Source organism: Microchirus variegatus, assembly GCF_963457635.1.
Source record: "Microchirus variegatus genome assembly, chromosome: 7".
Taxonomy (NCBI): domain Eukaryota; kingdom Metazoa; phylum Chordata; class Actinopteri; order Pleuronectiformes; family Soleidae; genus Microchirus; species Microchirus variegatus.
Window position 1 is genome coordinate 12,854,314 of NC_139808.1, and position 21,858 is coordinate 12,876,171.

A 21,858-nucleotide genomic window follows, 5' to 3' on the forward strand; every position below is an offset into this window, starting at 1 on the left:
AAGTAGTTTTCTCTCAGTGCCCTACATTACTGCAACTTGCATTGAGCACAAAAGTAAACATTACATCACTCATAGCAAATTTAACACATGGACATACTGGTTACACCAATTGAACAGGACAATAAGACTCTTGTTCACGTGTGTGTGTGTGTGTGTGTATGGCTCTATGCCAGAATGTGAGCAGCACCTCTGTGTTGACTGAACGCCGACTTCTGCAGCCGCACTCATGGCTGTGATCCACTCCTCCTGCTCTTCATGGCTGTCTGAGCTGAAGTAGTATGTCCTGGTCCCAGCGTGTTCCGCCTGCATGCAAAACACAATGGAATCCTTCACCTCACTGTCCTCGCCCTCCTTTTCCTCAGACCACACCTGCAGTGGGACGAAAACACACAGGCAGCAGATTAGTGTCACAGTTACTTACAGTGTTAACAGTGCAATGATGGCTGTACTGACTGATCACGCTCAACGCCGTCATGCTCACATGCAACGAAGAAGCACGAAGTAAAGACACACAGGTGAAACTTAACTCCCATTTATTACAACCTTGGCTTTATTTCCACTGTTCTGATGATCGTTTGCATTATTTATTGTTCTCTGAGAACTTGATATGGCCACATGCACTTTTCTCATTGTGTAAGAAACACGAGCAGTCGGATGATCAGAGGTTGGCACGAACCTGATTACTTGCATTACAAAACTTAATGTGCATCTACTCTGAGGTTTAGGTAATAATTTTAAATATTGTTCCTGACCTTTTTGTCTATTGGCTGGCTACCCATGCTCCGTCTTAATGTGTCTTCCTCTTTTGCCGACGAACCACAATGTTGTTTTTCACAAATAAAATGAGCTGACATTACTGTGGAAATAAGACCCATCTAGTAATAAATTTGAGTAATCCTTTAATCATATAAATGGACGCTGTCACCTTCCAAATTCACACTCACTGACTTATAACACTTCCAAACCAGAACCTTAAACACTTTGTAAAACATAATTGGCTTGTAAAAGTGGTATCAGAAGCAATAACGTAGACACACAACATCATAGGCATGCAATCAATATCTGAACCACCCAAAGACCATTGTGCATGCATCCTTGTGAATATGCAGACATAATACAACAGGCATAATCATGCATTATTCATGCATCCACACTGCTAATTAAAAATAATGTTGAGAATTTCAACACTGCACCTTTCTTTGTACTTTCTACCACAACAGGAGCCATCGAGGGTCAGCAGACCTCACAGAGGTGGGCGGAGGTGGAAGGGAGCAAAGACAGTGACATGGTGAAATGGTGAAATATTCAGTGCTTTAAGCCGGACCACATTGCTCTCTATTCAGGTGTCTATCTCTACTGTGAATGGGCATACAGGCTGCAGATACTGTTCACTGTGAGTCATCCAAATGAAGAACTACTTAACCATAACAAACATTTCCATGTAGATAAAAGTATATATGTGATCAAGGCCCTCAGTCGTTATGTGGGTAAAAAGTAAAACATGTTCCAACATTTTTTATTATTATTATTAATTCTTAAAAATAAATAGGAAAGAAGGAAATACTGTAAAGCAGCTATGATGGTGACTCATTATATAACAACAGTTTGGACAGTTTTAAAGCTTCAACACAAGAGGGCAGCACAGACAAAACCATCTGCTTATGATACATTCCCTCACGTTACCAATCACCTACAGTATATTCCATCTTTCCCCCCAATTTATAAACCTAAAAATATGGAACGACGCACACAATTGTGAACATTTAAATCTCATGTGTAAGTCACTGCAAAGCTCCAGACACAATTCCATTGGTGTCACTAGAATATCATTCAAAAACACAATCCTCATCGATCATTTAGCACACTTAATTCACAGAGAAACATTGCCTTTAAAAATCCTTGATTACTGGAATTTGTCTCACTCATAATTGCACCCGTGAAAACTCAACAGGACAAACACTTCAATCACCAGTTCCTGGAAATGTTTTTAAACCTGGCAAATGTTGAGGAAAAACTCCAGAATTCTCACTGAATCCATACTTCATTTGATGATGTACAAATAAACCTGAATTGAACTTCAAACTGGTGTAAATGTTTGTTTTTGTCCTCATTCTTACCCCTCAGACATCATTTATGGAGAGGAGGAAAGGTAAAAGTATCTCAGCATGAATGTGTGCAAGTAATGACCTTCTGTACTGTCAGCTACGACAGGCACCATGCATTACGTAACATCAGCCCCAGTTAAAATCTGAGTCATTGCACATTACACATGTGCACTGATGTATTTTTCATGTCCGTGTTGAGAATGACAGCAATCATATCCATGATGCCCCCTGCAAATACATTAGGGGTTTTGTGCTTTTACAGCTTTTTGACAATGAAATCTTATCTTAATTTGATCAAATCAATAGCTCATGTTTATCCTCCCCCCTTTTCTGTGCTCTCTCTCTCTCTCTCTCTCTCTCTCTCTCTTTATGTGTATGTGTGTGTGTATGTGAGCGTCACTGCCGTAAAACAGCAGGAGGAAATGATGTCACTGATAAACAGGAGTCATTTCCTTCCACCGTGGAGCACTGTGAGGCTCCGCCTTCAGTGACACAAGGTGATGCGATTGGCTGAGATGACTGTATCATAAGTGACAGAAGTAACTTAGCAACAGAGGTGGAGCTGTGAGGTGTGTGTGAGTGCGTGGTAGCTCCTCTCCTTCAGTGTCCTTCCTTTGTTTATTCTTTCAGGTAGTAAGAGAAGACATACTTCCTTTGACTCAGAGACACATTTTTTGGTCGATTCGCTGTTATTATGGAAAATAATCTAAGGAAAGCAGAAGGGAAAGAAAGCATAATATGCTTATAACAAAAAGGAAGGAAATAAAGAAGGAATATCCAAACCATAAAGATCTGAAAGAAAAACGACATACACAACACAGTATCTACAGCTATGGAGACACTATAGTCTCTCCCCTGAGCAGCCTGATCCATCATGACAACAATCTGCAAATATGTTGAGACATGCATGAGGGTTGAGAAATTGAGCTCAAGGTGGTTCTGTGAAACTAACCACGTCCTGGGATGGGCTGTGAACCAGTAATTGAGTGGAAGAAATAATAAATAAAAAAAACCTGCTGGATTCAGCTGTGCCCTTTTTTTTCGATCAGGAAATATAAAGGTACTCAGTGTTATGAGTCTGTCTGTCTGTCCATCCGACCATCCAACCATCCATGATCTGCACTGCTAATCCTTAGATGGTTTAGGAGGGAGCTGGAACAAAGTCCAGCTGACCTTTTGGAAAGAGGAAAAGCTTACCCTGAACAAGTCACCAGCCCGTTCTCACTAATTCTCACTCACCATGACGCTGATAATCACACAGTCACAGTCTCCAATTAACCTAACACCTATCTATCTATCTATCTATCTATCTATCTATCTATCTATCTATCTATCTATCTATCTATCTATCTATCTATCTATCTATCTATCTATCTATCTATCTATCTATCTATCTATCTATCTATCTATCTATCTATCTATCTATCTATCGAATATACAGTGTATACTTGTGTCAGAGTGTGTGTGTGTGTGTGTGTGTTCACACGTGTATTTGTGTGTTCATCCTGCTTGCCAAGTCCAGCCTCCAGGAAGTTTTGTCAATGCAGCCTTTCAGACCATCGCAGCAGTCACTGTGAGCTATTGAAATGCTTCACTGGCTGTCCTCACACACAGTTTCCACTGTGGAGGTGCACGACCATATGACTGAACACACCATCACAACAATCATACCGACTCACACAAGCTTGTTGTATTCACTGTACTTAAACGTTTGATCAGCAGAGCACTGTTGGTCGTTCCCATTGTTAATTAAACGGGTCATTTAACCATGTGTTATTGACTTCATTTACAATTGCGGACACAAAAACAGTCAAACCAAAACTTTTGACACTTGAGCTGCTGTTAAACGATGGCTAACTGTCCTGAGGTTGGCATTAATAAAAAAAAAGTCATGATATGCCAGGGTGCATGAAATGCATGGGTTCCTCTTTAAGGACTTTGATTAAAAGTCATCTTATGGTTTAAACTAAGTGTCACTGCACTCAGTCCAGCAGTTGTTGAGACAATGGCCTTTATTCACATTACCAGGATGAAGTCACACATATATAATATTATCTGTTGTCTGATTTATCAGATTTTTTCAAAACTGCAAGGACAAGTAAATCTGATTGTCTACATTTAGATTACCATATCTTGATTCAAATCTGATTCAGTACAAATCCGATTTGGCGGTTCACATTTTAAACTACAAGTGTCAGCACACAATGCGCATAAACAGGAGGATACGTCACATTTATGAGACCACTCAGTATTGAAGCAGGAGATATGTAAGATTCAGAAACAAAATATATCACTGCAATTATGTGAGAATAGGCACTAGATGTTTACACTCTACTTCATCCTCTACAACACGTGTCAAACTCAAGGCCGGGGGGCCAAATGTGGCCCGCCACGTCTTTTTGTCTGGTCAGGAGGGAGAAGTTCAAGTGAAAACAAGTCCAACTTTTTGAGGTAAAAAGATGGTTGATATGAGCATGATTTTGCAATAATGACATTCGTGACAATATCTCACAGAATTTCAACAATTACCCATCTGACCTTGCTCCCAAAACAACACTAAGTGGTCTCACAAATATGACTTGATGCAGGCAAAAAGGCATCAATGTGCATCAATGTAAATCTTCAAATCTGAACTGTAAAGAATCAGAATTGTACCAGAACTGGACAATGTGGCTGATAATGTGCAAATAGCTATGGTGTATGAATATTAATGCTGCAGTAAACAACAAACAGACATGAACTTCATCCAATGATTGTTTGTGTGTGAAACAAGTGTCAAAGTAAAGACATTAAACCAGATTTTAACACAACTTAAGTGTGACGTTGGTCATCTGTACATCCCTGGCTCTACATGTCATTACATCTTGGTAGAAGACCAGACCACTTCACCTTCATCTTAGTCAAATCACATCAAATTCGTGTAGCGCCAAATTACATAATCATTTATCTCAAGGCATTTTTCATAGTAGTGTCAGTGGAGAGAAGAAAAAACAAATTACAGGAAGAACCAGAACCATGCATCAGGACAGTAACATTTGCTGAGACAAACAAGTGTTGTGTAATCATGTTTATACCATCATGCACTACAACGCTCCACAGCAAGCACTTCTGTTATACACTAAACAGGCTTTGAAACTGGATTAAAAACTGTGGTGGAGCATCTTTTTTTTACGCAATCGTTTGACAATAAATGTGATACAATCATAGTCAGTAACTCTAGTCCGAATGTCTGATGCTCAGTGTGTGGACATCATCACCCATAATGCTTCGGAAAAAAATGTGTATGATATGTCTACAGCTTTGTTCCAGGGCAAAAAACCACAGTACACACAGGATGCCAGACAGAGTGTTATAAGAGCTATTGTTAAAGTGTCTGGGGCAAGAGTCTTTTTGTTTTCCATCCCCATTGGTGGCAGTTTTGTTTACAGGTGCTAGTTACATACCAATATCTCCAAGTGTAATTATCTGTCCATACTGACATGTGTTTTATACTGTTTTATTGTGCTTTGCGATTAATCAAAACAAAAACATTACCCCTACCCCAGACACTTCAAAGAAACAAAATGTTGATATAATTAGCCAAGCACACTCATGCTCCAAGATGAACCCTGAATATCAGTGAACTCTAACCCTGAGATTAATTAATTTTTTTTATCTTAAATTGACAGAATGAATCAGCAACACAGGCAGAGTGTCACAGCCATCGATCGGGACAACAGAAATGTCTCTTAACTTTCATCCTGATTCGCCTAAAGGCAAAATTCCCTCTCAACCTAATCATTGTGTTTCAGAGAGGATCAGAAAGTGAACACCGATGAATGTCCTCTCAGCTACAGAGACATGAATATCTGGAAATAGACAAAGCAGCACACAAGCCCCTGAGGAATGAGCGCTCGTCTTTTCACAGCCTGCTGATAGTTCTGTTGAACTGTTTACTGACAGGAAGGGTGAGGTTAAGTTCCACTGAACACACCACACATACACACCCATATATGTAACCTTATAAGTCTGCCTGTTGAGTCACGCATACACACAAACACCCATGGTCCAGGTGTAAAAATTAACCCTATGGCGTCATCATAAGAATATGGCTTTCAAGATTGTGGGGTGTGAAGAAGCTTTTATAGATGCCTTAAATGTTTAAGGTGATAGTGTTTTTTTTTTTTACTACTGCTGTGTGTAAAGGTGTGTTTTACCAACGACATTTCTTTTGCAGCATGATTTTGGTCTAAGACAAAACAAAACCTTCCGTTGAACACAGATTGCTTCCCTTAGAAAAATGACTCCTGGCTGTGGCCACACCTCAACAGAGTCAGGCAGCACAACAGGTTCTGACAGCTCAGTGACTGCTGCTGATTGAAAACAACGCAGAGATCAAATCCCTCACGTGTGGTTCAACGACTCAGCGAGATGAGGGAAGAGGGATTTTCTAATTCATCAAACAAAATCTAAAGGCACAGATTCTTGTCTCCTTACTCGAACGCGCACACACACACCCACGCTGTCAGACATGGTCTAAATCTAGACTATTTAGAATGTGGCTGTTAGATCTGGTTGAAACATGTGCCACTTTGAGGCAGCAAATCTTTTTATGACTTGGATCAACTCGGTGTGGGTGGGCTCCATGCTGGGCCCACTTATGAGGTAACCCCACGTCTGCAATGCATTTACATGACATTAGAAAACAAAAATCCAGATTATTCTGTTGATTTACAAATGCATGTATACATTTCAATCTGACCCAAACTAGCCAAGACACCCTGTGCATGCTCCACAATTCCTGCTCCTGGGCTGTGTGACCCAGAAATAAGAGGACAAGCTGGTAAATAGTTGACGGCGAGAAAAACGGGGACAAATCCCAGGCCATTACATTTTTGGACTGATGAAGAGTTTATGCTCTGCCAGCTCAAATAATTTAATATCTTGAAGCTCAAGCTGTGTGAGACGTGGCAAAAGTCACGTTTGCAGTGCAACACCTCTGTTCCATCTCCACTCATGTCCCTTGTATTTCAACACAGCAAAAAGTCGCCTGCCAAGTTTGAAGCCGATCAAGCTATGTGTTGGACAGCCATGCAATTAACAAACAGACAGACGTTCTTTGCGTTAATGGATAGCTGTTAATGGAAACATTCTGGCTGTCCTTAGAGAACTCCAGTCTGAAGTCTTGTTTCTACTTGTGCAGGGCATGGTCCGTAACCTATGCTAACCAATGCTAGCAGACGATATCAACTAATAGCAAACAATTAACAGGGATAGGCCCAAACAAATGAAACTAAACAGCATTTTGCACACAACCATTGCCGCAAAATTATGTTCACAACAAGGAGCACCGTGGTAACATAGGGCTGAGCATTATCACACTGCAACATGAAGTACTCAAAGTCGATGAATGACATGACCTAAGGATCTCATTGTGGTTTTTGTGTGTGTATGCATTTGATCTGCCATCAATAAAACGCACTTGTGTTCCTTGTTCTTAGTGTATAGCTGCCGGTGTCATTACCCCACCACCGCCGCCGCCGCCACCGCAGTCTACTCTATTGACAACAATGACATCAGGAAACTGCTAAGCCACATGACACCATAGTCACTGTTTGCCTGATAACGTATAAACACTTCTCGAAAGCATATAACACGCCACCGAAGGTGAGCATTTGCCTAATCAACATGGCAACAATGATGTACCACAGTCAGGTACACATACACTTTGATTTTTAAGCTGAAGAATCTGTGGCAATGCATAAGGTAATTAACCGAAAAGGAAAACACTCTGAAAATATAGCTTTTATCCCATATTGGACAAAATACTGCTGTATTTTTAATCCAAGCTTTAAAAATAACTCACATATTCACTGATTTGCATTTAACTTGTGTTCGGTAAAGCCTTTAGGTCATTATCTGGTCCTCAGATTATATCATCAGGGTGAGAGACATTATACTCCCTGTCTTCTTTGTCTCCCTGTCGTCTGGGGTCATTTTGAAATGACACTTGTTGTAAAGTGAGGTAGTTGGACAGGAATCACGAAAGAGCTTTGAAGAAGACGTGCTCGGACAGGACATCAGAGAGTCTGAGCCCCAGCTCCACAATGCCCCCAGAGGAACATTATCCAGTGTGAGGGAACACGAGGTGCCCACCAGAGAAAAACACACGCACAAATGTGGCACATGTCAACCACTCATGTCACGCTTACCTGTCATTATGTCAGTTACAGTGTGCCAACTACTGAACACCCTGTGGACCACATACCTGAGTAAATAAAGCTTTGAAACTAAATTCTGACCACATTCATTGTGGCTCTTTAGAAAAACACCCAGTGCTTTGTCATAAACCGTGTACTGTAAATACCTGCAACATGAGAATTCATGGCACCAAAACAACCTTTAGAATTCGCTGACATGTCTTCCCTCCATTCCACGTTCAGCTGACATGTTCCACCTCTGAGGGCAGCCTCATCTTATCTACAATCTTCAAAGTAGCTCACAGCTACTGCACAAACACACCTGACATGTTAAAACGCACTTAAGCCTCACACAGACTGCCTGTACGATAGCCAGTAGACTCAAAGGCTGTGTAGTGAAGAAACACTGGTCTAAGAACGCTGAAAAAAAAAATCAATGAATAAAACCAAGAATAAGAAAAGAAGCAAGATCAAGTTATAGTCAGATATGTGATGCTGATAACGAATGATCATGAATCGATAGTTTGTGTTTTTACGGTACGTATTTTGTTGTGTCTTGATTAGGAATAGTACCAAAATAGCCAGCCCCAACAGTTCCATTTCTGGCATCCTTCCACAGGTGTACCAGAGTAAAATGGTACGGTACAGTCAGCTGATTGGGCGACAAAAAAACGACTCGTGTTTCTTCAAATGCCCGCAGTCTATTCTTATACAAAGACAGGAAAAAACGAGCTGCCGGATATCCTCTATTGTTGTTTGCTGTGTTGTTGTCTGTTGTGTCTCTGTTCGATGTTGTCGTTCATTGTCGACACAGGTACGGTACGGTACGATGTCTCACTACGTATCACGCTGACGCGGCCACCGGGCACAGCCTACACCCCGCCTACCAAGTAAAGGTACTGTTCTCAGTCGAAACGCAAGCCTGACCCAGGGATTTACCGTTCCAAATCGTACCATAACATAATGGAAATATAGTCTGCACTGACTGTTACGTGGTCACCTGTACCAAGAACCAGTCTGGAAAACAGACGCCTGCTCTCACTAAAAACATAGCTGCCAAAGAAAGACAGATTTTTGTAAGAATACATTGGTGTCTTTAGCTAACAATGAGGTTCATTTTCTACAAACTAAGTCCATAGAAGGAAGGTTTTTTCAGCAAAGAAGACTCACAATAAAAGTTACAAAATGCCTAAACAAAAAAACAAAATAAATTGTCCCCCATGAAGTCAAACAGGTCACACAGCCCGATGTGAACCTCACTAATAAACCAGTTCTGTTTGTCTAGTTCTGAGCGAGGGCAAGGTTCAGGTCAGACAGAAAAGCACAAACTAAACAAAATAAAAAAAAGGGGGGGAAAGCACCAGGACAGTCATAAAAAGTCATAAAGCCTGTCTTGCTTAAGTATTTCGTTTAAAGTCTTAAAACATATTGATTTTTATATTTATTTTAAAACATAATTCCAGATACATAGTTTGATATAAACATATTATTTGAGCTGGATGTGAGTAAATAGTAAAAACAATGTTTATGGGAAAAGGATATTCTGTCACTACCAGAGTCTGCGGCCCATAAAATCACTTCTTCAGACGAACTTTGAATCAAAGCGTTTTATATTGTTCCTTCTTTCAAGTTGTTTCCTATATCTATTTTAATTGTCCTTATTTTGTGGAATCCATTGCATTTAAACCTTCACTCAATATGATACATTTAATTCTGTACTTTTCCATTAATAAACAAATGTGTATATAATCATTATAATATTACTATTAAATAATTTAGTTGACAAGCTGATTGCAACATGAGTTGCATTCTGTCATCATACTGGACGGTGAACAGTACTCAGTGTCCACTCGCCAAAGCCAACAAGAAGCACCCTAACCCTTGGCAAACAGTCCAAGCCTTGGCACTGAATATTATTTGCTCGGGCTATCTCCACTGCAGGTGTGTGTGTGAGTGTTTGTGGAAAACACACACGCTGGGTACATGGACTGGACTTTGCACCGGAGCTTGTCCCCCGAAGAGTGCAATAGAATGGACTAAATGTTCTAAAAGAGAAGAAAACTGATTATGATGAACAGTGATTGCAGAAAGAGCAGGAGGACACGAAGTGAGAGATAAGAGAGGAAGATGGGGACAGCGTTGCAGACAGAGCTGTCACTGCGTGTGTTTGATGCTGAAGCTGAAGTGAAACAAGGCAAACTTTCCATCTTACATAAAGATTTACTCAGCAGATTTAGACCTAGCTAACCTAGATTAAATCCTCAAAGTCTCATCTTTGTTCGGTCCTGACGAACAGTTGTTGTCAGGTGGCTGCATGCTGCCCTCGGAAGATCTGTTTTTGCCAGCTGTCAATGTCGCTGTGTCAGGGATGTGAGGAAACAACCCTGATCGGCTTGTAAGACGACAACACAGTCTATTTTTGGACTTTAATTGTCATTACCAAAAACCAAAACATATTTTAAGAGCAGTGCATATGTTCTGAGGTGCCATTATCACTGCAGATGACAAATCCATGCTGCACACCTTTGATATCACACAGCTGATATATGAAGAGCCTCCTGCGCCATCCCAACATAAACACTCATCAGTCACAGCACTTGTTTACTTCCCTCTTTCTTAGCATCTTTCAAAAATAATCTGACTTGGGAATTGATATCTCAACTCTATCCAAGAGGATGGTTGTGTTTAATATAAAGATAAATTGACAATTTGGCACAACCGAGACATCAGCAACACAGTTTACACCCTATTGACAGCAAAGCATCAGAATCATACAGTACGTTCCCGATTGAAGACCCACCAACCCTGAACTGTGATGAGGCTCCTGTCCCCATGGGGCTCCTTGACAGTCATAAATAACATTATGCAACGCAGCCACGAACCCAGTCAGCTTCAATCAATCACGCGGAGCCAAAGCGACACCCCTCTCTATAAGCCACAGTGGTGCAACCAGGGAACAAGTTCAAACACCAGTAAACCCTGCTTTTGCAGCAAGCGGTCACATTTCACAGCAAGTATTGTTTAAGAATCAGAAGAGCGGAGCTGTGAGGATCTGCTGCTTTGAGACTTTTTCACTGAATTGCGCCTTTGTTTCTTTTATTTTAATGGATCTTGCGCTGCATAAAAAAAAACCCTGCTATGTTTGATTAATCGTAACGCTTTCTTCAAAACACAAAACTTGAATTCATCTTTTCCTACTTACAGCTTACAATGTATGTCCCAGTGCATGAAACACAATTACACATAGACCCCCCCCCCAGCATCCAGTTGCCCTTTTACATGATGCTACTAACCTTAAAGGCAAATTTGCGGGTGATGTTGTCTGAGGGATCCACTGTCCTGATCCGGAAACTGAGCAGCGGCAAACTCCCTAACACAGAGTCCTCCTTCTCATCTAGAACGAGGGGAAAACGAAAGGAAGAATCAGAGAAGCAGAGAAACCTTGTTATTAACAGCATAAGCTGGTTCATTCAACCTGCTGGAGAAAAGACAAGAGGAGGAGCGTTAAGAGTCCAGACATGTGAGTGGAATCAGAGCTGCTCTCCACTCAGCACACTCTCCACTCCCACAGTGACAGCGTCCTAGAATAGATACCATTATGGTCCGAGGGTCCCTGCGATAAGCGGTGGTGATGGGGCAAACGCACACACACACTCACACACACACGGATACACAACAGGATCCAGTGGTGATAAATAAAGGTGCTCTATAGAAGAGGAGAACAGAGCTTGAATAAATAATAGAAGGAGGCATGAACATTTCAGCAGTTCCTACCTCTTATTTCCCCAAACGTAGCTCTGCACCAGCACTCGCTCTGCCACTGACCGAGTGTGGGATTTTATGGGTGGGTGTGTGTGAAAGAGAGAAAAAGAGAGAGAGCAAACCAGGGCAATGGAGCAAAGAGAGAGAGAGAGAGAGAGAGAGAGGAGGAATCAGTGTATTGTATGATTGCACAAGCCCTTCCCCTCTCTCTCTTCTCTCTCTCTCTCTCTCCCTGTGTGTGTTTATGAGTGTGTGAGACAGAGAAAGCGCGCGTGTGTTTGCGTGCGATAATGATCAGCCCATGTGACTCAGTGTTGCAGGAATCTCGGCCTTCAGCCAATTGTACCTGCTGCTTGTCTGCACCAGTGAGACACACACACACACACACACAATATGGGACAGCAGGTAAACACACTCATACCTCTCTCTCTCTCTCTCTCTCTCTCTCTCTCTCTCTCTCTCTCTCTCTCTCTCTCTCTCTCTCTCTCTCTCTCTCTCTCTCGCTTTGCTCAAATCTCTACACACTGAACAATTAAATGACTGAAATAATAAAGAAAAACACAATTTTTCCTTTTCATGTCAGGGGTGAATTTAGTTGTTTCTTTTCATCACTATTATTTATTTTTTTATTTTTTTATTATTTTTAAGGCAAGTCAGGAAATAGGGACCCTAATTCAATGGACCAACATTTAAGGCAAGGTGCTAAAGTCCTGATTGTATTAAGGTGAAATGATCAATGAATAGTTATATGAATGGTTAAAATCAGTGAAAAGTCTGCCTCTACTTGTATTTTTTTGAGTGGAGTAGCAGGTAACTGTTGTTTAGGGTTTTCCCAAATTATATTTAATCTGTCTCCTCAAGATTTTACTTGAACAATTAACCTGCCAATCATTATTAAATCTCTCTCACACACATAGGCACCACATCATCAGAGATTTGTAGACTCAGTCCGGGTAAACTGTTCAGAACACTGAGTTATCAAATGTTTTAGCCCTCAACAGGCTGGTTATTTTGATTTGGTTGGTGGATGCTACGTTACTTTGTTGAGAATGAATCATATACACAATGTGAGTACAGATTTTGACGTTTGATTTGAACGTGACCCTGCAGAAAAAAGAGTGGGAAGCACTGCAATTAATTCAAATCTTTTCATGTATAAAATGCAGGAATACAAATAAAAACAACAGTATTTGTATTAAAAAAAAAAAACACACTGATGTAAGTACAAGCTTTGCCCTGGAAGATTTAGAGACGGCCAAATAAAACAATCCTGACAACAAAAGTCCTGCACTTTTTCTCCTCCCCTTGTGCCCATGTTTTGGCCCTTGGTCCTCACTGGCATAGCAATGGCAGTGGTAAATTGCACTGTCACACATTCCTTCCTCTATCGCTCCCTGTCTCTAAGCCTTCTCTTCCTAAACACAGCTGGGCCAGGCAGACAGAGGGGAGAAGCTGGAACAAAACAAACGTGTTTGGAATAAACAGAGAAGCTCCTGGCTCAGAGGGCAAACCTGTCAAATCAAGACAGGTACGAAAAAGGGGAGCTTTTGCGCCTATAATCCTCATATTTGTTATTGCAGGTTTGTAAAAGGAGGACAACTTGAACATTGATTGTTTTACATATGAAAACAAGTGGGACAAAGAAGTGTGTATCACAGCAACACAGACAAAGAAATAGTGCAGCACTTAATCCTGAAGGGACAGTTTTGCTGGCTGTTCCACTCAGCATGTTTTCTTTGACTGACTTTATCACTGGAATCCTGCCCGGGTTTTTTTTTTAGAAGATGAACGGTGTAACGGCACATCCCTGAACGTGAGCCCTGTGGTCATTCGTTCATTGTCTACTGCTTTATCTCCCTCCACATGAGGATCACGGCGCCGCTGGAGCCGATCCCACATGACCTGACGTAGGGTAAGAGTCAGGGTCAACAAGGGACAAGTCTCCAGTCCTTTGCAGGGCAAATATATAGAGATGAACAACCATAACTCACTCACACCTACAGTCAATTTAGATTATCCAATGAACCTCTGCATGTTTTATGACACACACACACACGGGAGAACATGCTGGCAACCTTCTTGCTGTGAGGCAGCACTTCTAGCCACTTGGACCACCATGCACATCCTTGGGGTCAAAAATACTGGTGGTCTGAATTGTGCTGATGCAGGTGCTGATTGAGCAGAGAGTAGACCTGTGTATCTGCGCTCGATTGCTCTTCCTTCACTTGCACCCGGATGTCTGTCACAGTAAATTGAAATTGAATTGTGAAAACAAATTATGTGATTCGAATTCATTTTGTTTAATGAAATTATTCAAATTTCGTAATTTACTGTAAATTAAAATATAAATGATTCAAATTCAGTTTCTGGTGGCACATATTTCAGCCATATTATGTAATGTTCAGGAGTGGCAGAAATTGAAAATAAAAACCCATAAGTATGTTTGTAGGTGTACAATAGCTTTGAAATAAAAAGTAGTTTGGTTTGTGAAGTCTGAGCCTTGCTTCACCATCTGCATCACCATTTTCCTACAGCAGTTCAAACGGATGTGCCTTTTGCTTTCTGAAGAGGAAGCTTACATCACAAAAGAACATTGGCTCCGCACACCTAAACCTGATGCATAAACAAAAAAAAAAAGGAGGAGCAGAGAGTGGGAGTGTGGAGAGAGTTGTTAAAGAGTGTTTACATCCTTTGTGGTATGCAAAGGTCACTGTAGGTCCGTAAAGGCCCCGGGAAAGAAATGAGTGATCAAAGGACAAAATTTGAATAAGTCAGCATCAAGTGTTGCCAAAATGCTTTATGGATACTAGATTTAAAAAAAAAAAAAAAAAAAAAAAGGAAAAGAACAAAGCCTAACTCCGACCTAAAAAACAACAAATACTTGCTTTTGTGGTCACAGTGACCTTGACCTTTGACATCTGTGCCACACTTGTGAGGTTTTGTCATCAGGCATTCTGGGATATTGTCACCAATATACTCTACAAGGTGACATTGACATTGCATAGTCCCATCGAAACTGTGGGAGCATACAGGACGTACAGTCCAGTTAGTATAGGCTTTGTTTGTAGGCTGTTAAATCACCATTTTACGGGCTTTGAAAAGTGCACAGTGGGCAAATGTTTGACACAACCGGGTGAAGTATGAACAGCCTCAACCGGCTGAACGCTGTAAAACACAGTTAGTAAAGAGCAGCAGTAAAGAACACAGGAGGAACCTGCAGAAGCAACCAACATGGCTGATCCTGTGAGCACAAAAAGAGACACAATCACCAATTTAAGAAGGTCTGGTTCAAACCTCAGCGCCTTGGCAGCTCTATTGTTATGAGCATGAAGTATGGTTTGTCATTAGCATGACAGACACAACACCAGTGTGTCTATGGGCTAATTAAATCAATAGTTACTCACTCTCATGCTGGTAACACGTTTACAGCATTAATACAAGACCGTTCGTTTTTATGTATTGAGTAAAAACACTGGAGATCAGAATGAAGCACACACCTTTGTAGTAGAACAGACATCTGTCAGTGAGGACGAACCATCGCTTGTTCCACTGTTTCACGCCACTGCTGGCCTGTCAGAACACACACATCACATTGTCACTCATCATTTTAAACAACAACATCATCTTGTTTTATGTCTGGGGCTGCGGCTCAGGAGGGAGAGGACGTCAAACCACTGACACTGCAATGCACCCAAGAAGACACATCACACATCAGAGATGATCTAAGATGCATGTTTCTGCATTCTTTAAACAGTGCGAATAAAAATGTGTCCTGGGCCTTAATGAATTTAAAAAAATACACTTCATGTTTTCCATACATCGATCCCTAAAGTTTACCTTAAGTTAACAGAATTCTCTAAATGTTTTCTCCAGGACTACACAATAGCTTTTGACATATCCCAATAGTGACATGGTGCAAAACAAGTATTTGAAGAAGAATTTCACCCGGAGGACTGCAAAAAGAACATAGAACCATCTTAGAAAGGGTTTTTACCTGCTTGTACAGCCATCCCTGTTTGGCGACCGCTGCTTTGGGATTCCTGCGCATCGAGTTGGAGCGTTTGCCGAACATAGCCACCTTTCTGGGCGTTCGAGACATCTGCAGGTCAGCAGAGATATGGAAGGAGATGAGAATAATTCAATTAATCTGTTAAATCTAACCATGTGTGTGTGCGTGTGTGTGTGTGTGAGTGCTTACCCGTGGGGTGAGCTTCTGGGCATCTGGAGACAGGTCTGACACCATATTGGCACTTTTGGAATGGGTGATCCTTTCAGCAGTAGTATTCACCTTTCCATTCATATCCAAAGTACAGTTGCTGGACAGAAAAGCACAAATGTTTATTGTCACCTACAAACCAATTTCTCATTTTTGCCTCTTGTCTGTGTGTGTGTGCGCATGTAAAACCTGGTTTTAGGGTTAGGGTTAGTATTGGGTTTAGGTTAAGGTTAGGGTAAGAGTGAGGAGTGTGGGTTAGGCAATTGGTTGTGATGGTTAAGGTAAGGGTAAGGGTCTAGGGAATGCATTATGTGTAGGATGTGTTGGATGTTACAATAACAGGACATTATCATTTGAAAAACATTTCATTTTATTGTGTGCGTTTACTGTCGAGGCTCTGAACCTGACAAAGCTGAACACCTTGTGTGGATGTGTCTGCATGTGAGTGTTTGATTGATTGACATGTTTATGAGAGTCTCGGTGGATCCTGGGAGCTGATTGGTCCAGCATAAAAGGCCTGACCATCCCAACTGCAGTGGACGTCACTTGAACGACTTCCTGCTTGTTTTTAATAATCATGTAAAATAGTTTGTTGAAAGAGAGCGTTTCCTCACTCTTGTTGTGGTCAGTCAAGAGACTTGGCTATAACTGACTGCTGGTAAGTTCAGGTTAGAGTGATAGACTTACTGCAGATGAGAGTGTATTGTTGTATGCTCTTCCAGCTGGATCAGACTCACTGCAGGTCCAGCTGGTCCACTGGGGTCATGTTGACTGAAAACAGAAAAATGCACACCGATCAACACAAGCTGTAAAATGGCACACATATTATTATGAACTACCACTTTGGGTTTTAACACTGGTGATTTATTTATTTATTTAAAAAGAGGAATCTCTGCATTTTAGATTTATCTTAAGCCAATCATCTTTCCCTTATCAGCAGTCACCAAATCCATTTTAAACTTCTGCAGGTGTAGTGAGGACCCAAAGAAGTGGGTCAACCCATAACTCACAGGTTCAGGTCAGCTTTCTGAAAAATGTACTACAGGTTGTGACAAAAGTTGGATTATTAAATGGTGACAAAGTTTTTAATGCAGTCAAGTTCGCGCCATGTAGGCCATAAGTAAATACGCAATATGAGGCTGTGTTAGCTGAAGCCATGCGTGTCAGAAAACACCACAGACTACTTCATCTACTCGAGTTGAAAGCTGCTTTCCCACACTCAAGCACATCCCACTCAAACTCTGTGGCATCAGCATTCATAAAACATACTGTAGACACTTAAATGCCACTTTTGCAAATTTGCAAACTCCATCCACTTCATCATCCAGATCATAGTTATCCAAAGTCACTGAATCAGTGCCAGCATCTTCAGTGATGAACTGAACCTGAAACTTGAGTCCAGATGCTACTGATCCGAGGAGTTTTTGATAAACTCACAAATCGTTTTTCTGAAATTATGGAGTGATGCTGGAGTAGCAAATGCATTATGTTGAGTCATTTTTGTTTTGACAGTTTCATTTTGGACAGACCGTAAATACTCTGTAGCAAACATATTTCGCTGAGAGATGGCTTTGGGTACAGCATAATTAGAATATGAACACTATCAAAGCTATCTCTTGATATGAAGATTTGCCAGGGTGGGATCTGAATGTGTGCTAGCTCTGTTTGGGGGAGGGGCATATGGCCTCATTATTGACTTGGGAACCACAAGGAGAAACCTGAGATGCATTTACTACCAGTGCCAGTGTAAATCTATGTTATGACTCTCAAAAGACAACACTTCATAAATATTTCACAAATGAGTTGCACACCCAAGTCCCTGCATCTATCTATCTATCTATCTATCTATCTATCTATCTATCTATCTATCTATCTATCTATATTTTGCAAATAATTGAGTGTAGATGGCATGTGTCCTGGTTATGCCTCATGTGTCTATGTGTGAGACACAGATCTGTGAGGACGATTGGGTCCTGCCTGTACACAGGTAACCTACAAACCTACATAAAAGCAGCTTCTGGATAAATAGCAGAAACTAGGTGGAAGGATCCACGTGTGCTGTATCTGCTAGAGGACAAAACAGGACAATAGCACTGTACTGTATGCGACTGGTGGCTCGGTAAGTCCGCCACCTCAGACAGTCATCGTGCTCACCCACTTCTCTGACAGGGCAGGTGGCAACAAGAACGCCCATTGTTTCATCAATCTAAACACATGAAATGTTGATTTGTGTAAATTCTGTGTGCTGGATAAAGAAGCAGAAAGACACCTTTGCTGTTGTCCGGTAAAATCCACAATGAGTCTTCACAGTTTTTAAATCCAGAGTGAAAAATCTCAACTTCAACGGAACAATTCAAGAGTATAATCATCCTGTAGCTGTGATCTTTTCCCATTTACTTTCCCTACCCTAGTGAAAGGCGTGCATTACGTTTAGACCCTATTTTTACCTAATTTAAATACCAATTCTTATTTAAAATAATGTCACATGTCCCCCTCTTTGCTGTAACAAGTGCAATTCTCCTGTGAAAGGCCAATACAATATTTTCCTAAAAGCTTTTCATTGGAAAAATTTCAATTTGTTTGTGTGTGAAGCATTCAACCACTTTTCAAGGGTTTCCTGAGGAGAATCACAACTTTAGTCGCATCAGTAGATAGTAAAACAAACTATTTGCTGAGTGAAGCCTAGGAAGTAAGTAGTAGCTACCCACCAGGGGGCGACTCCACTGGTTACAAAACCAGCCTGATCTCGTGTTGTTGGTTTCAAGTATGCTTCAATAGTACATGATGTCAATTTCGGAAATGATGTTCCCATTTAGAGGAAAAAATAGACGATAAAGCATGACATACATGAGTTAACACCAGTGTGTCCAATAAGAGCCTGGTTGCAGGTTATGCCAGTGAAAAAACAGTGAAAGTGCCTTTCAAATGTAAAACTAAAGTTTGTTTTGCAACCAGAAGATTATGGCCACTTATTATAACGGGTTAATGATCCATCCATCCATCCATCCATCCATCATGGTGGGAGCTGAAGTGAGAGGTTGTACTTGATTGTACTTGATTGCACTTGATTGCACTTCTTTATTTAAAATATTGTGTTGCTGTTTGACTTTATTGTATATGTGATTATTAAAGTTCAGATGGACCCAAACTTGGCTGAACTTCCACACAAACAAACACATAATCACACCAACATTATGAGTATGAGTGGAAGACAACAGTATGTGTACTAGTTCAATCCCTGTGACTGCACGAGTGCTGTGCAGTTGTTATTCTTTGCTGTTTGGCATCTGTAATGTTGCATCACTGTCTCCCTTAGCCTTTTCCTTTTCCTTTGACTTAACCTTACTTCCAAAAGGACAAAGAGAGAGGAACGTTTAACCCTGACACGCACGCAGAATCAGGACAACACATCCAACAATTCCTTTTTGATTCCTGCACTGATACACACTCTCTCTCCTCCCTCTCTCGGCTTCACTACATAAAGCACATTCTTTATCCATACATACATAGCAGGGCTTATAGCTTCCGACTGGCACTGCATTGCAGTCATTTCTGACCTCCAAGCTCGTGGTCGTCTACTGCTCCATCAGCCTCTCCCCCTCCCCTCCTCCCTTCCTCGTTTCCTAACCTGGCCCCACATGTCACTTCCTCCTCTCTGTCACCACATACCTGACTCTCCTGTCCACACGGAACTTCAACATCCTTCCCCGGATCAGTCATGTACCGACAGTGCAGGAGGAGGTGAAAACAGACGGACAGATGTAAAGATGGAGAGATAAACAGAGAGGTGGCGAGCAGCTGGACAGATGGAGGGGAGGTGGGAGACAAACACCACTGTCCCCTTCTCTCTCCTACAGACTGCATGCTTCTCTCTGCCTGTTTCCCCACCTGTCTCACCCCCTATTTCTCCCTCTCTCTCTCTCTCTCTCTCTCTCTCTCTCTCTCACGCATACACACACACAGTTACTGCCTCCTGGATGAGAACTGCAACACTCAGCTTATTCAGTTGCCTCAGCGTGGTTGATATCCATTTAATCTCTGTCATGGTCTCTCTCTATCTTGATCTCATTTTCTGACAATCTCTCTCTCCCTCTCTCTAACTGTATAAATGAATGTCCAAATAATAATCTTCAAAGATATAAAGTGAAAAATGTTGTTTGCACACTTTGAACTGTGCCTTCATTTTGTTTCACAGAATAGCTGTAACTTAAACTCAGTTCCCACATCATTTTAAAATCCATTTTCACCTTGCGCTCTTGTGATTCTTCAGAATAGAAGAAAATAAGACAGAACAATAAACAAACATTTCTTGACACAGATATTGCAACGTCAATAGCTCATGCGTGATCCTGCAAACACACGTCGGGGCTTTAAGACACAAGTGTCAAGGTCAGCATTCAAAGTAGCTCCAGTAGAAAAACCCCTGAGCCCTGAGCTTTGCACAATTCACATATTAACATGTCAGGCTGCCAACATTAACACGAGAGGCTGTTTTCTGGCTCTGCTCCTCGCAGTTCTCTCTCCCCTGAGTCCTATAACACTCTACTTAAAGAAGTGGTCAGGAAACATCCATATAATATGATGCAGGGGATTGAAGGGTGTGTATTAATTGATAATATTGTAACAGTGACTTAACCTTTAACCATAAAAGCCCTTTTAATGTCTTCTCCTAACCTGAAAGAAATACATCTCGTTATGATTTCCAGGAAACAATGCAGACAGTGGTTTTAATCACTAAAACATATATTTTATTTGATCGTCTTATCTGTTCCAAAAGAGTTTTATTATCCTGTGTTGTATTTGATAATATAAATGTAAGATTAACTAGAGAGCAGCAGAGAGAGGCTGATACTTGATGTAATAAATACTTAATAACAATGTAATGCACATCAATGAATAGAAGATAAGTTTAAAGTTTGATTTGACATTTTACAATTATTAAATGTGACAACAGAAGCTATGCACTGAGGCAGAAGACTGTTATACAAGACTGACATAGACACAATGATAGTATGTAGTTTGTGTTGTTTGTGCGTGCTGATTGTGCATTGTTCAATCACGATTGTGCACCATGCACCATCCTGTAATGTATCTCCTAATTTAACTGCATTAACGCACGACAACAAAGGAGTTTAAATCAGGCTTGACTGAACTCTTCAGAGTAGAAATAAGAAATGGACCACACATTCACAGACTGAAGAATTGAGAAATATGAGAATTTGGCACCATGTGAGGGAGACTGTGAAACTACAACAGTTGACACTGTCTATCTGTGTTTACATTAACAAGTAATCAGATATTACCACAGGTGGGTTCTTACAGCACATCCTCTGCCAAGCCAAGCTATGATGATACCCATTTGGCCTCACAGCACGAGATATTCTCACCCAGTCCTAATGTGTACCTCTGTGAGACTGAGTAGGTTCTGGAAGTAATAATCTCACACATTTTCTGACATCGATTTTAGACTAGAAATTGAAATAGCAGTGCAATTACCACAAGCTACATGACCACGATGCAATATTATTCCCTGTAAATTCATATGATATGATAATTTTAAGCCTCTGCACTGTCATTGGAAGTTATTTTCAATGGT

The 21,858-nt window shown here is 41.0% G+C and overlaps 1 protein-coding gene across 1 annotated transcript in view; it reads right to left on the reverse strand.

Annotated features, from left to right (window-relative positions):
- The window catches only part of plekha6 (pleckstrin homology domain containing, family A member 6), a gene marked incomplete at its 5' end in the record, with an annotated part of 34,405 nt that extends 14,442 nt beyond the window's left edge, over positions 1-19,963 (reverse strand). Inside the window, 7 exons of the mRNA XM_083892828.1 lie at positions 188-369; positions 11,578-11,678; positions 15,544-15,616; positions 16,041-16,145; positions 16,245-16,362; positions 16,950-17,033; positions 19,932-19,963. Coding sequence (XP_083748954.1) covers positions 188-369; positions 11,578-11,678; positions 15,544-15,616; positions 16,041-16,145; positions 16,245-16,362; positions 16,950-17,033; positions 19,932-19,963 — 695 coding nt within the window. The remainder of the gene's footprint in view (positions 1-187; positions 370-11,577; positions 11,679-15,543; positions 15,617-16,040; positions 16,146-16,244; positions 16,363-16,949; positions 17,034-19,931) is intronic.
- Positions 19,964-21,858: the final 1,895 nt, after the last annotated feature.